Source organism: Pagrus major, chromosome 18 (assembly GCF_040436345.1).
Source record: "Pagrus major chromosome 18, Pma_NU_1.0".
Taxonomy (NCBI): Eukaryota; Metazoa; Chordata; class Actinopteri; order Spariformes; family Sparidae; genus Pagrus; species Pagrus major.
The window spans coordinates 28,092,272-28,108,679 of NC_133232.1; the positions used below are offsets into that span (position 1 = coordinate 28,092,272).

The 16,408-nt window shown below is 41.5% G+C and overlaps 1 protein-coding gene across 1 annotated transcript; it reads left to right on the plus strand.

The window, feature by feature from the left end:
• The first annotated feature begins 1,576 nt into the window (after positions 1 to 1,576).
• Positions 1,577 to 15,105, plus strand: LOC141013352 (MORC family CW-type zinc finger protein 3). The gene is made up of 17 exons (XM_073487047.1): positions 1,577 to 1,682; positions 1,828 to 1,900; positions 4,376 to 4,508; positions 4,752 to 4,972; positions 5,356 to 5,503; positions 6,442 to 6,595; positions 8,209 to 8,337; positions 8,827 to 8,946; positions 9,051 to 9,154; positions 9,266 to 9,394; positions 9,861 to 9,977; positions 10,507 to 10,584; positions 12,054 to 12,093; positions 12,205 to 12,593; positions 13,557 to 14,046; positions 14,152 to 14,285; positions 14,510 to 15,105. Exons 1-17 carry the CDS (start codon positions 1,644 to 1,646, stop codon positions 14,664 to 14,666), a joined length of 2,655 nt encoding a protein of 884 aa, XP_073343148.1. The 5' UTR covers positions 1,577 to 1,643; the 3' UTR covers positions 14,667 to 15,105.
• The last annotated feature ends 1,303 nt before the right edge of the window (positions 15,106 to 16,408 follow it).

Sequence of the window (16,408 nt, forward strand, 5' to 3'; positions counted from 1 at the left end):
GCATCTTGTCAACAGTACAGAGCCAGACACCGTCAGGCCTCCTGCTGCTTAGGGTTTACATTTTGTGTGATTTGGAGTGGCTGAGACAGTGACAACATTCACCCTATCACAAGACACTGTATCATCAACATGATCGCATCATGTCAAAAAAGTTACGTAATGTTGCTTTAAACTATTACTTTGCTAAAAATGAAAGTCGCCCATGGAGAGAATACTAGAATAAAAGTCTAAAAGTATCTGATATTTAATGTATTTAATTTTCTGACTGTGTTTAAGTATCAAAAGTACACGTAAAGGTAAATTATACATATTTATGTATAAACTGTGGGCAGACTATTAACAGATTTGATATCCAGCATTTTTCTGATTATCTAAATCGGTGTTTGTTTGTTCTTATCTGATTGCATAATGAAATATTTAATAAAAAAAAATATATGCTATGGCTGTGATGCACCATGCATTCTGTAAAGTAACTAGTAACTAAAATTATTAAATAAATGAAGTAAGCAAAAAGTACAATATCTGCCTACAAAATGTAGTGTAGTGGACGAATAAAGTAGTAGTAGAAAATGTAAATACTCCAATAAGGTTCCAATTCCAAAAAAATTTTACTTAAGTACAGTAAATGTACTTTGTTACTTTACATCACTGAGCATAAAATCAGAGAGGACAAATAAGTTACAAATTATCCTCAAATAACAAATATAAAGTGAAAATAAAGCTACATACAGGACACGAAACAAAGACAATACAAATAAACATATGTACAAAACACAGAATAAGATAAATATTTAAATAGAGGAAAATAAAATAAAGCTTAAAAATAATAATAATAATAATAATAATAATAATAATAATAATAATAATAATAATAATACCAACAGACAGAGGGATACATCCATAGACCAATATAGAGATAAGAAGGAAGGTTTCAAGGTGAGAATGAGAATTATTATGGCAACAAATGCTATCTTTAAGGTTAAGAGACTAGACAGAGACAGAGTTAGACTCTTTTTGATATTTCACAGTCAAAAAAATAAAAAATAAGGTTATATAATAATAATATATAATATAAAATAAAGTTAAAAAATAATAATAATGATGACACTTAAGAGGGATTCACAGACCAACATGTCATCTTTAGACAAAGGCTTCAGGGTAAAAGGTTTCAAAATTACTCAAACTTATCAAACTTTGTTTTGTTATTTATTAACGTAAGCAATTTGTGTAGTGGGTTTTGTTCTAAAAGAAAAAGTAAAGTTTAGGAATCAAGTTAGTAGGCTCTAAAAAAAGTTGGTAGGCTCTAAAAAAAGTTGGTAGGCTCTAAAAAAAGTTGGTAGGCTCTAAAAAAAAGTTATAGGCTCTAAAAAATGAGACTGCAGGAGTCTCCAGAATCTTTTGGATATTTAAAAACACATATTATTTCTATACTAACTTTACAAAGTGTCGAAGAAGAAGAAGTCACATGGTGTCTGTGTGAACTCTGCTGTCAGCTCGCAGTTGACTTCCTCTGACAGCTCAGACGACGCTACGCCCACTGCCTGTGTGTTGTTGCGTGTGTCTCTGTGTCTCTGTGTCTGCGAGTGTGTGTGCGCATTGAAAGTGACACCACAAGAGGCAAAAACAGTCAGTCAGTCCAAAACATGGCGAGGCTAAGCGAGCATGGGATCCGTCTCAGTTCCGTATGTATTACACGTCTCATATCTGTTGCAGCTTGTGTGCTCTGTGTGTGTTTTTTTTTATTTAACTTGCAATACATGTTTTGCTGCAGAGGCAAAAGAATGACGGCTGGCAACTAAAAAAAAAAACTTATTTCTCATGTCTTAGATGAGTCCTTCCTTCCTGAACAGCAACTCCACCAGTCACACCTGGCCCTTCAGCGCGGTGGCGGAGTTAATAGGTAGGTGTCGTTATGAAGTCGACGGTGCCGCTCACCTGCTGCTGTTACCTGCTGCTGATACCTGAGCACTGCTGCTGCTGCTGCTGATCAAACTATCCATGTTTTCACTTCACGCTCTCTTCCGCTGTCGCACTCAGAGTGGACTGTGTGTTAAACAGACGACAGGACTTCCTCTTTCTCACTCTCAACGACTCTTATTACCGCAGCACGCCTCGCATAATGTCTGCCGGAGTGCCTTTTGGACAGTGTCGTGGTAATAATGTTGTTGTTACGTAAAAAAAAAGATAGTTTAATAAACACCACTTAATGCAAAATAACTTGGAAACAAGAGGTGAAGCTGGGTGAGACTGTGTGTGGAAAGTTTGTCCACCAGGTGTGTGTGTCACAAGGACAAAGTCTGGACTTGAACAGGAATCAGTCGATAGTTTGTCCGCCCACGTGACTGAAAGCGTCCGTTTCTGTCTGGCCTGTCAACTTTACCGTTTCCTCCACTGTGCGCTGACCTGTGTTGTTTGGCTGCTCCGTGTCACAGCAGCAGCAGCAGCAGCAGCAGGAACAAGGCTGCAGTGTGGGTGTTAACGTGTGTAGATGCAGCACATCACTGCAGCTCCCCTCATGTTCTGGTGAGAGTGTGGTGGTGTTGAGATGTGAGATAAAGTGAGTAGATGACCTCATGTTGGTGTCGGCTCAAGTGTGGGAAGTGAAGGCTCACTGCAAATATAAAAATAAAGTTTGTGAAAAAGAAAAGTTTAGATCAGAGGTATCTCTCTGTATGTCATCAGCATAGTGTTTTAATAATGTCCTATATGACTACAGTGTATTTGTAACTCTCAGTGGAGAGTTTACAGTCACTTTATCGTACTTTCATGTATGTTTTTATTCATTTATTTTTTAACTATCCCTGCAGGACATTGTGAAATGTAGTGATGGGACGATATAAGATGTTATCGTGGCGAGTTTCTTTTTTTGGGATGCTCGTGAACATCCTCTCGAGTGGCTTGACAAAGGTGTCTAGCTCAAGTAAGGTAGAGTCCGGTATGCCCCTTTTCGATAAAGGCAGTTCAGGTGCTGGTTTGGAGCCAGTGCCAACTCTGGAACCAGTTTTTTTTCTGCGGTTCGACGGACAAAGGGCTGGCTTCTGGCCAGGAAAACTGGTTCCACAGTAGCACCAACGCTGTGTTGGTCTAGAACGTAGAACTGCTTACATCATGGGCTGGGGGGAGGGTCATCGTGACCAAGGACCAACATAAACCACTTATGACAACCAGAGCTAGGGTGCTCTGACCTATCCAGGGGAGAATAAACAAAATAATTTCACTATTTAAACCAGTCATATTTGGGTGCCAGTGTAGGCATGCAAAGCCAGAAGCAACACTTGTAAAGAGTCGATGTAGTCATATTTGTTCCTAACAATGCTGGGGAAATGGAGAAGTATACAGTGACTGAATGATGTCACTCTTCAGCGGCTCTCATGCCCGTGAAAAGTTTGGGTTTTTTTAAAGGTTCACGTTGAACCAACTTTAAACCAGCGCTAGCACCAGCCCACAACCAGCGCTTGGTTCACCCTAACCCTGTTATTAGTGGAAAAGTGGATAGAGCTTTATCATTTTGACTGCCTTGGTATGCAAATAGTGTTTGATTGATTCATTGAAAAATCCCAGTTTATACAATCTAATTTTCAATCGTTGTACTCACCAAGTCAATCGCTGAGATCTGCGAAAGCGATGACATTGCTAAAACAGTGTTTGACATACAATCGAACTTAGCTTAATTTGCTGGGCATTAGCCACGTAGCTTCAGCTGCTAGTTTTTTCTAAGTGTTTGCTTCATGGCTGGTGAAGATTGATGGACGAAGATGATGGGAAAGGTAAACAGGAACACACGGAGCTAACAGAGGAAGATAATTGATAGGGAGAGGTGTTCGAGGAATTAATTTAATTGTGTGTTATTTAATCTAGCTGGCTAACTTTGGGTTGTTGTTAGCCAACGGGGATTTAGTCCAACACAGTTACCGTTTTTTGTCATGCTGTCTGTTTACTTTTCGGCTCAGCTCTTACGTTGGTTTAGTTAAGTGCTTAAAAAACAAATAAATTCTGTAAGACCATCGGTGAATAGCTGTCATTCATCTGACCAGGATGACACGCTGCGTAAGTGCCGCATGTGAATGGAGAGCTACTGTAGCAGCCGTAACTATGTGAATGTCAAATAAATATTATGGCCAAACAAAACGCAACAAAAATAACACCCGAGTTCTAATAAAACAGAATTTTGTCAAAAAACAGAAGTTTGTTTTATATCATCAGTCATCACAGTTTTAAAGAAGCTGATTCATGCTTGAATGACTAGATGTGTGTGTTTCTTCCTCTCGGACAATTTAGTAGAAACAATGAATCAATCACTGAGAAAATCTCCCTCCACCCCACAATCCCCTCTCGTTCCCTGTTGTTAAATCTTTTTTTTTCTCTCATGTTGCAGACAATGCATCAGATCCTGGTGTATCCGCTAAACAGATCTGGATAGATGTAGTCGAGGAAGCCGGTCAACGCTGTCTGACGTTCACTGATAACGGCAGCGGCATGACCCCCAACAAGCTGCACAAGATGCTCAGGTAAGACACGCTCATGCATGTGCTCATAAAGTTGACATGTAATTGCAAAACACCGCTAGACACACTGATAGTGTTCCTGTTTTTGCAGTTGAAACCACAAAAAATGACTCACCAACAACTTTAGACTACATTTTACATTTAGTTTTTCACACACATTCTCCCACACAAACAAGCAATATGAAAACCCCTTTGACTCTGGAAAAATAAGCACATTTCTAATATACACACACCCGTTATGTCCAGCTTTGGTTTCACAGAAAAGGGTTCAGGTAAGGCCAGTCAGCACGCCATCGGCGTGTACGGCAACGGTTTCAAGTCCGGCTCCATGCGTCTGGGCCGCGACGCGCTCATCTTCACCAAGAACGGCGGCTGCCAGACTGTGGGGATGTTGTCTCAGACCTACCTGGAAAACATCAAGGCCCAGGCCGTCATCGTCCCCATCGTCCCCTTCAACCAACAAACCAATATCCTTCATCAATTATTAAAGGGACGAGGCGTTTCAGGAGCAGTGTTTTCTGTGGGAGAGAGGAGCTTTTGTTGGTGTGGACTTTTTAACTTTCAAGATCTTTTACATGCACAAGAAAGTATGACACACTGAAGGAAAGGAAATTATGGTAATTAACGCTTTTACTTGAATCATGTTTTTATGGGGAGTAATTGCAGTTTATAGAATAGAATAGAATAGATAGAATAGATATACTTTATTGATCCCAAGCTGGGAAATTAAGGAAAGTTTAACTTGAGTACAGACTTTCAGTACTTTACCCACCACTGCCTGATGTCAGATGTCAGAATATGTTTTTCACCTTGCAAGCTATTTTATGTCCTGACCTTAACTCAGTGTTACAGTCTCTGGTGACGACTGAGGACTCGGAGGCCAGCCTGGCAGCCATCCTCACAAACTCCATCATCACCACCCAGGAGCAGATACATGCACACTTTGACTCCATACCCTCCAAAAAAGGCACCAAGATATTAATCTGGAACATCCGCAGGTCTGAAACTTGCTGAATTTAGGTTGAAAGTAAATGATAACAGATTGTTTTCCCCTGCATTCACGTTTAGTATTTCAAAATCAGGTTTAAAAATAGTCAGACCTTTTTGTTATACGCTGATCAGCTTTTTTGATAAGACTTAGACCTCTCTCATATCTTACTATTAAATATTAACTACAGCCAGGAGAGTGTTAGCTTAGCTATAAATACAGAGTGAAAGTAGGGGAAGTAGCTAGCCTGGCTCTGGCCTTTAAAGCCTATTTGCCAACACATTTTATCTCACACGTTTGTTTTTAACACTTTGGCTTTTGTGCTGAGTAAACAACCAAAGTGTGTGCAGCTTGGCAATAAGTGCATTTCAGCCACTAAGCATATTTCCTAAAATGTTGAACTATTCCTTTAGTTTGAGTCGACACAAAGATTCTGGGTTCTTGTCTGTAGCTTCATGCATTGAGGGCGGGTCTAACGTACAGCATGTGAGACAGCAGAGTATGCAAACGCAGACTCCAACGGAGAGGCAAATCAGGAAGAACACACACGTGACATTTGTTTAAGCGCATTTTTAGACAAATGCATGCAAAACAACACCCGTCCAGAAACAAACCCTCATACCATCGCCATATTAAGAGCAGAGAGATAGTAACATTAAAGATTTGAAGTCCCTTCCTGATCTCTAACTGTTGCCGAGAGAAATGGTTCAGGTGTCTCTCACACTTTCTTCGGTTTCACTTCCTCTTTTTGTTGGAGTCAGAAAAATGGTCTCAACCTTGATCGTTATCATCACATGCTGAGTACTGCACGACACTTTCAGAACCCCTTTGTGTGGCGTTAAAACTGCTGAATCTACCACATCTTATTTTTGCCGCTCTTGAAAAAACTAGTTTGAGAGCAGCGTCTGTCGTTGCCTGTTTTAACACCTGCTCCCTTTGATCCCGAAGGGCCAAAGATGGCAATCCAGAGATCGATTTTGATACCGACACGACTGACTTCCGCTTACCCTCGATTCAGATCGAGGAGCTGAGGAAGGGTCTGAGGAGCAGCGGATCCCTGAGAGCTGAACAGAACATCCCAGACATGCACTACAGTCTCAGGGTGAGTGGAGAAGACGTATGTCGCCTGTGTGATCAGATATAATCCTGACTGGTTTCTGTCACGAAAAAGGGTTATCACTACACGTCCCTTCTCCCCTGACTCTTTATTTAATAAAGCCAACATCCACAATACAAAAGGCAGGGAAAAAAGGCTGGAGACACAACAGTAATAATCCGAGAGCGAAAAAACTACAGTAAGTACAAAGCAGGATAACGTGAGGACACAGGCAGCAATTGAAGGTAAAACACGAGAAGAAGACTAAGGCCTCATACACACTAGATCTGATGTTTTTCTAAGCAGATATTTCCCCCCTCTATTGTAAAAAAAAAATCCTGTCCACACAGCCTTCGCTTGGCAAAATATCTCCTTACACATGGGAAATGCAAAAACGATTACAAACGCTGAAACAGGCATCCCAGGCGGAAAGTCTACATCACTGATGCGTCAGAAACCGAGAAGAACTTTCTGATCCTGTGCAGTGAACTTTCTCCTCTTCGGAGGTGCCGGCACACCGCCGAGGTGCTATGGAGAAAGCAAAAGGTGATCAATTCGTGTGGGCAGACGACGAGGTGGAGTCGCTCCTTGCAGGAAGCAACAGTGTGCATGAGCGACTTGAGGTGGGACGTCATCGTTTCCCCAAACTAAAAAACAAAACAAAAATCTCTGTCAATGAAGAGTGAAGGACAAAACACAGACTAAAATAGACAAGGACAAAGTCAAAGACAGGAAGAGGAACGTAAAACATGACACACAAGCTGTGGCTTTAAATACAAATGAGGAAATAACAACCGTGACACAATCCAGGAGATAATATATATCCAATTTATAGGCGCATAGTAGTACAGCTGTTATAATTCTAGTAGCTGCTCCGGAGCTTTCGATCGTATTGCACAATTGTAGATGCTCATAGCACTTTTTCACCATTTTGGATTTCAATTTCATTCAAAACTTTAGAAACAGCTGTTGACAAAACAATGCATTTTTCCATTTTTTATAGTTGAGGCGATATCTTACGCACATATTTTTGTCGCATTATGAAAAAACACGTCTCTTTGCCCTGTTTTCACCAACTTGACAATGCATTCCCCAGATAATCCAGCGGATATCAAATGTTTCAATTAGTTTGAGAAAAATGAGATTTGTGAGAGCTTGTTCGGACACTTGATTTTAGGGTTAATGGTGACGATGAGAGTTGGAGTAGAAATTGGGGTGAGAGATGAGGTGGTTGCGGTTGAGGTTTTGGTAAAGCCCCTATAGTACGCGGCAAATATGAGCCCCGTGTGTGTGTGTGTGTGTGTGTGTGTGTTTTTGTGTGTGTGTGTGTGTGTGTGCAGCTGTGTGTAGCGGTGTGTGTGTGTGCCAGTTTCAAGCACAAACCGGAGCGAGTCTTCACTCACCAAGATGTGTCTGTGGTTTTATAGTAACACAGCCCCAGTTTCATTTCAAATTGTTTGTGGTTTATACTTCATCTCAGTTCTTTAATGGATTCCTAATTTGGTGAAGTTTACTCGTGTTTTTCGAAGGTTTCAAGACTTCTGAAAGCTTTAATAATGACAATATTGTCAGTTGTCTTCCTTTTTCCATCCTGTCTCTGTTTCTCTGTTTGGTCTCAGGCCTACCTCAGCATCTTGTACCTGAAGCCGAGGACACAGATCATTCTGAGGGGGAAGAAGAATCTGCCGAGACTGGTGTCGAAGAGGCTGAAGCACGTTGAGCATGACGTGTACAAACCCCACTTCAGTGTATCCTCACATCGTCTGTGTGTGTATTTGTGCCAATATTCAGATGCAGACAGGAAGTGGGAAGTTTTTACCTACAAAAATACCTGCGGTAGTTAACACATGTTTGAGAGGGGGAAATGCTTCCACTGCTTTGGTTTGGCGCGACCAAACATGTGGCACAGTACAAGAAAAACACGTTGACTCTGGAAACGATCCATTCAAACAGAGACGTTTAGCTTAGCAATAGCTAACGACAAATTAATGACATGACTTTTAGTAACCTTAACAGTTAACGTTAGCTCCTAACTTGCTAGCTGTTGGCTCAAAAACGTACCTCACGATAAGCAGACAAACATTTTTCTTTTTGATAGTCACCCAACAAACATAAGATTAGCACACAGCCTAATGCATCTTTTAAAAATGCTAACGACAACAACAGTGAGCGCCGTAGGAGCTACTCTGTAAGTATTAACATGTCCAGCGCTGGTTACCTTGACTGGTGTCTGTCAGAAAGAGAAGGTGAAGGTGACCTTTGGAATGACCCTGAAAAACAAAGACCACTATGGCATCATGATGTACCACAAGAACCGACTCATTAAAGCCTACGAGAAAGTGGGCTGCCAGCAGAAGGTAAAGGAAAAGGACTTTTACTCTGTCTTCACAGTGCTCTCCCACAAACGCAGTATTAATGGGTACCTGCCTCTGCTTAAATCTCACTTCCCTGTGTGCTACAGTCCTCAGGTCAACGGGTTGGAGTCGGCGTCATCGGTGTCATCGAGTGCAACTTCCTCAAGCCTGCTCACAACAAGCAAGACTTTGAATACACCAAAGAATACAGGTACAACACACACCAGTGAGACACGTCAAGGAATATATGCCCAATGTGCTTTTTCCCATGGCAAAAACAGTTCAAGTAATTCACTGTCTTTTCCTTTTTTCTTCTCCCAAGACTCACCCTCGGCGCTCTGGGCCTTAAACTCAACGACTACTGGAGAGAGGTGACAGAGAAGAAGGCCAGAGAGCGAGAGTTTCAGGCTCTGGACAGAGACAACAGCGAGGACGATCTTGACGATGTCGAGTGAGTGTCGACTGTTTTGTCTGACAGTTGAACTGCAAGAAGTGTGCAAGAATTTGGCTCTAAAATACACGAGAAGTGCTCAAAATCAAGTGTATTATTATGAGCAAATAACGAGTCCACGTTCTACAAACCTTTCATGGATAATGACGGTAAAAATCCAGGAAAATGTGGGTCAGTTGATAACACTCATGTAGGAACTTGAAAGTGAAAATAGCTTTATTTCCCAAAGCTTGAAACCAGAGAGCTGAGACGCTGCTCCTGAAGCTGAAGCGAAGAAGAGTAAAAATGCTGAGGCAGGGAGCTTCATTTACTGTATGATGTACTAAACCAGAGAATATGCAGAGGTTCAACAGAAACACGTCTGACACATTCATGTAGACCTGAAAATAATTCTGCTAGCAGTTGTTTTTGCTGTTTGGACTTCTGTTTACTGGCGGATCTCACACCTGTGCGTCTGTTCTTGCAGGGCTCCCCTGTGGTTACAGTGTGAAGAATGCCTGAAGTGGCGAAGCGTCCCTGCAGATCATTACGACGAGGTTCCTGAGAGCTGGAACTGCAGCCAGAACCCCAATCCACGTTACAGGTGCTCCAAAAAAATGTCACGCTGAACATTTGCGAGCATCTAATCAAAGGGGAACTCCTGATGTTGATGTCATCGAGCTTAATTTGGCTTATCAAGTTCCCTTTATTGACGGACTTCCTGCGCTGTCACTCCACCTACCATGCACAGATTATGAAAAATAAATAATTGAGAGGGATCCTATGAATATAAAAAGCATTTTTGCCTCACAGAAATAAAACAGCATAAACCGTGTTTATCTTAGAAACAGCTGGCTGGCCAAATTGAAGCTTATGGCACGCCTGGCGTAGAGCGAAGGCTCAAAATCCTTAAATGATTTCATGCTTGTATGTCTGATTGATTTGGAAGATGCATCACCTCACTACATAAAGCAGTCGCATAGGGCTCAGGACGTCTACATGTGCTTTAACCAACAGAGGAGGCAAGTGTTAGGTGTGTGTGTCTGTGTGTGTGCTGTGGCTGTAACAGGAAGGACCTGACCCTAACTTTAGCAGTAGTGGAGTTTGCTAAGCCAGATGTCTTTGTCTTGCAGAACCTGTTCGTCACCAGAGGAAGCAGAAGACAGCGAGGAACTGTTGACACCCAGCTACCAGAAGAACCACAAGAAGCAGTAAATTCACATTTCTCTCGAACCCTCAAACTGTGTTTGTGTGAGCATTTCTAACTGGGCAAATGTGTCACGCTGCTACTCCTCCTGCATGTCTGCATGTGTTTGTGGGTTCACGTGCCCTTTTGTGGTTTCAGTCAGTCAGTTCTTTATTTCCGGTGGTTGTCCACGTGACTGTGTGTGGAGGTAGAGAAGAGTCTAGTTTTGCTGTACTCTGCCTGATGATGATCAGCGCAGGGACCGACATGAGAAATCATCAGTTCTTCAAAACATTGCAAGCTCATATTAATACGTGTAGATGCAAAGGTATTTATTTTTTTTAGCCTCTTTGTCAATTGTAAAACAAAAACTTGTTAACATCTAATGTAAAAATGTACTTTTTTTGGGACTGGAATCATCAAATTAGCTTGTTAGCTTAGATAGCAAATGTCTGGCTGAAGCATAGATTTTAAATAGAACTAGATAGTCAACCCAAAGACAGTCCAATGAGAATTACTTGCCCGAAACAGTTCCAGTTTCCAGGTTTGCTTCCTGGTTTTGCGGCACTGAGTATGCGCAGCAGAGTGGCCCCATCCACCAGTTCCAACTCTGCCCGTAGACTTTACATTGTGATGAAGTCACAGATTTTTAAATCGCTTTTCTTGGATCGAGGAAAGTCGAGATAATCTTGTCTTAATCTTGTTTTACAGACCTCTTTTATAAGGGCTGCAGGGGAATGTATTGCTGTAATACTGCATGTGGCCTCCAGGCAAAACTGGAAGAAAGGCTGAGTGACGTATCCAGGTCTATAATACATTCATGGGCTGAAGTCAACAGACTTGAGCTTCGCCTCTGACCCTGTATCCAGATTTCCCGTATTATATCCAAAGCTGAAGCTGGCTAGATTGCTAGATAATAAAATACAGACTAACTTCCAAGCTGAATTTCATGTTTATAAAGTTTTAAAATAAATTGTTCCTTCTTTTAGAAATTGTTCTTTTAACCAAAACCACATACAAAATCCCAAAACTTGTTTTAGCACAAACCAGATTTTTCTTTGCTCAAATTAAATAAGAATTCGATGTTAATGACACTAACTTACCTATAAAACATCATTTATGTGCATGCAAAAATATTTTTATGTGCTTGAGTTGTCCCATTGATCGTTCAGGATCAGTTATAACACCATACAAAGTACTGCACATTGCTTCACTGCAAACTTTGAGCCTCGTTCAACTTTTGGTGCGTGGTGACCCTTTATTTTTGTTGTTGGGGCCCTTTGCACCAGCACCTCCAGTACAGTGGCCTCATTGAAATGAATGAGGGGACTGCGGTCAGTGACGCTGTGCTAAACCTGGACATACACTTTTCACCTCATCTAGCATTCTGCATTACATCTCTTCAAAAAAAAAAAAAAATGTCATAAATACATGATGCTCTGTTAAACCTGAGTATCTGTCTCTCTCAACTTCTTAATCTCGTTTCCCCTGCAGAGAACAGCCCAAAAGCAGAAAACGAGAGCGATCCCTGGAGGTTTGTGAAAAGTTTGAACTTTAAGCCACTTTCCTTTTGATAAAAACCCTGTTTTTGCTTCACCTCTTCTGGATATATTGTCAATAAGTGTGTTTGTCTGTTGTGTCGCAGGTGTGTGTGTTCCAGGACCAAGTGGCTAAACATCAAATCCTCTCGCGCAGTGCATCAGAGCCGAGCCAGCTCACGCACACAGTCAGGTCAGCAGATCAATGCCACGCAGAGGAAAACAATGCCGATCAGACAAACACAGATGACCCGGGAGATTACTATACAGACACGCATGCAAATGATGATGCACGCACACAAAATGCAGTCTCAGCTGAAGCTACGCACACGCGACGGGACTCGACCGGAAGAGACGCAGCCATTAAAGACGCAATACCAGGACAGGAGGAAAATGAGTCAAGCGGCCCCAGGCGTGAAGATGCAGAGAGAAACAAAAAGAAAGTCAGAAACATGGAGTCGATGGCGAGAGAGAGGGAGAGCGCGCCCACATTAAGGTGGAGTAGTTCAGATCATCTGTTCTCATGTATAAGTTTTACTGTGTTTTTTGTTCGCTTCCTTTTAGTCATTGTTTGTTCATTCGTTCCAGTTTCCAATGAGTGGGGCACTGAAATAAACAAGGGTGGCATGAAGGATTTCCGTTCCCCATATACTTCAGTTGCAGTGTCTCACAGCTTCTTACATTCCTGTGTTTTATGTCACGTTGATTTAGCTTCAAGACACTTTTATCCAAAGCGACCTACAAAAGTTGCATCTAAAAGATAAATAATCACACCAAAGAAAACACACCGGAGAGGGACCAAACAAACATAACATAAAGCTTCCATACTTTATTTTTTAAAGCAGCATGATGTAGAAATTGGCATTTTGTGCGACTTGGCGCTCCCACCACTGCCGTTAATACAAATCCCAGGTCTGTAACAATTTGTCAGACGTTAACAAAACTCATTACGTCATAACAACGTTATGTCTATGACAACTTTCAAGGCTGGTTAGTGAGAGCTGGCCATTAAAGGCATAGTTCACATTATTATGAAGATTGTTTTAAAATTTCAGTCGAAACACAATTCAGGGAAATGTCATGGGAGGATGTCAGAGATGGTAAAGATAAGAGTCGGATTATTCCGTTAAAAAAATCTGCCCACGACATTTGTTTAGCAAATGAGGAGCTCTGTAAACAACAGGCTTTGCATTAATGCTTCAGCCCCTCCACTATTCAAATTATAACCCCTATAACACCCTAGCACTGTAGTTTTTAATTTTTTTCAGAAAACCCTCACACTAACACGCAGCACTGTTAGAGCTGTCTTTGTTTTCTACTGTATTGTCACTAAAAAACAACACAACTTGGACAACAAAATAAAGCCCATGCGCATGAAATGTCTCAACGATGTAATAATTTCTCCACACGATCCTGGTCTTGAAACAAACTGACTGCAAACTGCTTTTGTTCTCTGCAGCCTCAAAAGGAAGCCAGGATCATTATTTTACTGCGTGAAAAAGAAGCCGTGCCTTTGGGAGGTGCGACAACCTGCCTCGGAAAATATGGCAGGAGAGAACAATCCTGGGGAACAAAAAGATATACCTGAAACACCGTCCTCGGAGAAGACCAAGCAGGACAGCAGCAGCCGAGCAGAGAAACAAGCTGACACGGCGCAGCGAGTCCTCACCAACCTCACCTGGACCCACTCGCTCACCTCCACCCAGACTGTGAAGGTGTCTCCGCTGAGTCGAACAGAAGGGCCGCGGAGCAGACCGCCGCCCCCGCAGGGCAGCGACCGGGAAGCTAATGTGCAGAAGCTGGCCGGGTTGGAGAAAGAGGCCCAGAGGCTAAGGAGGCTTCTAGGTCTGGAAATCACAAAGGCAACTCGAGGCACGATGACGACTGCAGAAGGAGGGCCGGCAACCACGGCCAGCAGAGAGGTCGGCTGCCAGACGGACGAGGCTGAGGTCAGCAGAGTTTATAACCAACGTTTTAGGCTCGTTATAATTATAAATGAAGATCTAACAGCGAACTCTCAGTAATCCTCTGTTGTACCTCTACCTCTGTATCAGAGCTCCACTTCATCCATCGAGGAGGTGCCGGCCCAGGGTCAGAGAGCTGTATGTGGACCGAAGGAGCAGCCTGAGCAGGACATACCCAGTAAGGACAAGACAGAAACTCACAGCGAGGCCTGTGAAGACAGCAGGTGTGTATTCTAGACAGACATGACAAACAGCTGGCTTTCAGATACAAACATCTGCCTATATATACCTACAGAACCGAGTTTTAAGAGTCATTTCCGGTGAATCGCAGGATTACATCGCTGTACACATAAGTTCCTGTTCTCCATTTTTGCTGACGTGAATAAAATTTTGACCTGAGGGACCAAAATGTGCAACCGCTTTAATAATGGTTCTGTTCCCCAATCAGATCGCCACAGGAGAGTCTGCTCGGCATCCGCAACAACGTGGTGGTGCTTCTCACGGCCCTCCTGCCCCATCTGGACCTGGGTGGCATCAGTATGGAGACCACCGATGTGGACAGCGTCCTGCAGCAGATCATAGAGGTCAACTCACTGAAACTATGATCAGCACTGTTGTGAAACCCTGCAGATGTCCTGTTTCCTGTATTCCGCGGAGCAAAGAAAAGAAGATTTACTAACTTTGTTGTAAAAGAGAAAAATAATCCTAGTGTCTTAGCGTCGTCCACACAAACACATTGGTAGTTAGTGAAAGTTTTTTGTCACGTCGTTTTGAATACAATGTGTCTGGTGCTCGTCTATTTTAAGAAACTTTGCTGTGAGCCTACCTGCCTGCCTAATATTAGCTTTTACTTTTAACTTGAAATAATCTCATAAGTTGAAAATTGTGTTGCTGTTGTTTGTTTTGCTTCTGTTTATATTGACTGTTGACTGATGTTAATTTAATTTTATACACATTGTGGCATCAGAGAGTCATGGAGTAACGCTTGTTTCCTTATTGTTCATAAACAAGACTTTTTACGTTTGCATTAAAATGCTGAAACCAGTTGCTGCACACGGTCTCTTACTTTTCAAGGTGTTAATTAACACTGAAGAAAGAGAACAGCTGCTTTTCTTTAACACAATGTACTGCAGGCAAAACAATGTGTCGGGTGCTCCTGGAAAACAGGAGAAAAGGGTAATTCCAGAGGGAATCCAGGCAATCATTAAAAAAAACATGTTTCAACCATCACGCCTTTGTCAGGACTCCACAAAAAAAAACAACACCATGTGGCCCCACCTGTATAGTGGCCACATCCAATAGGAGGCATTCACATGACCCAGATAACGAGATACCAGCTGAAACATGTTCAAGTTGATGAAGCAATGAAATAACATGAGATGAGATGACATTAAAGGTTAACATACATGCTTACAACATGAAGTAGACACCCATATACAAAATATAATACCTCAAAAGGCTGTAAAGAAACATTCATTTACAGAAAAAGTGTGTGAATGAAGTTTGTTCATCAGTCCAATGCAAAATGCACAAGATCTGCAGTACCTCCTATGAGCCACAAGGTGGCAGTGACGCCTCATAATGAAACATGCTTCTCTCACCTCTTACAGACTATTGCCAAGGGCACCAGTTAAATTAATCTTAAATTAAGTAAAGGACATCATCTATCCATCCATCCATCTAGTCCAACTATACCCACAAGCAGAGTTGTACAGTAAAAAGTACCTCAAAGTCATACTTGAGTAAAAGTATTGTAAAATTTATTGTGCTAAAATATGAATTTGGTAAAAGTGAAAGTCACTTAAACAAACAGTACTTGAGTAAAAGGCTTAAAGAGTCTGACATTAAATGTAATTAAGTATCAAAAGTTATTTTCTGGCAATAAATGGCTCTAAAGTAGTTAAAGTAAAATTATAAATACATTTATATGCATGTACTGTATATTAGGGGTCAACCTGTTATTGGATCCGTTCATAAACTTTTTTCTGATTTATTAAATTATTGTTGTTTTTTGTCCGATTACAGATGAAATAATTGACAAAATGTGCTACTGTGGCTGTGATGCAGCATGCAATCTGCAAAGTTACTAGTTATTAAAATGACCAAACAAATGTAGTGGAGTAAAAAGTGCAATATCAGAATCAGAGATACTTTATTGATCCCTGTTGGGGAAACTGTGTACATTACAGTTGCTCCTTCGAGAATAGAAAATATCACACTTATGATATAAACAAGATTTAAAGAAATAAAGATAATACGACTTGTAAGTAAGAAGGAATTATATAAAGTACTAAAAATAAAGTACTGACATATGAAAAGTACTAAAATATAGAATAACTGTCAACAA

What these genes read in the sequence shown, in the direction of transcription:
- LOC141013352 (XM_073487047.1), top strand. Translation starts at nt 1,644, where the DNA reads ATGGCGAGGCTAAGCGAGCATGGGATCCGTCTCAGTTCC. An exon ending in ATGGGATCCGTCTCAGTTCC is followed by an intron (nt 1,683 to 1,827) that starts GTATGTATTACA and finishes CTCATGTCTTAG; the next exon opens with ATGAGTCCTTCCTTCCTGAA. An exon ending in AAGTGGGCTGCCAGCAGAAG is followed by an intron (nt 8,947 to 9,050) that starts GTAAAGGAAAAG and finishes TGTGTGCTACAG; the next exon opens with TCCTCAGGTCAACGGGTTGG.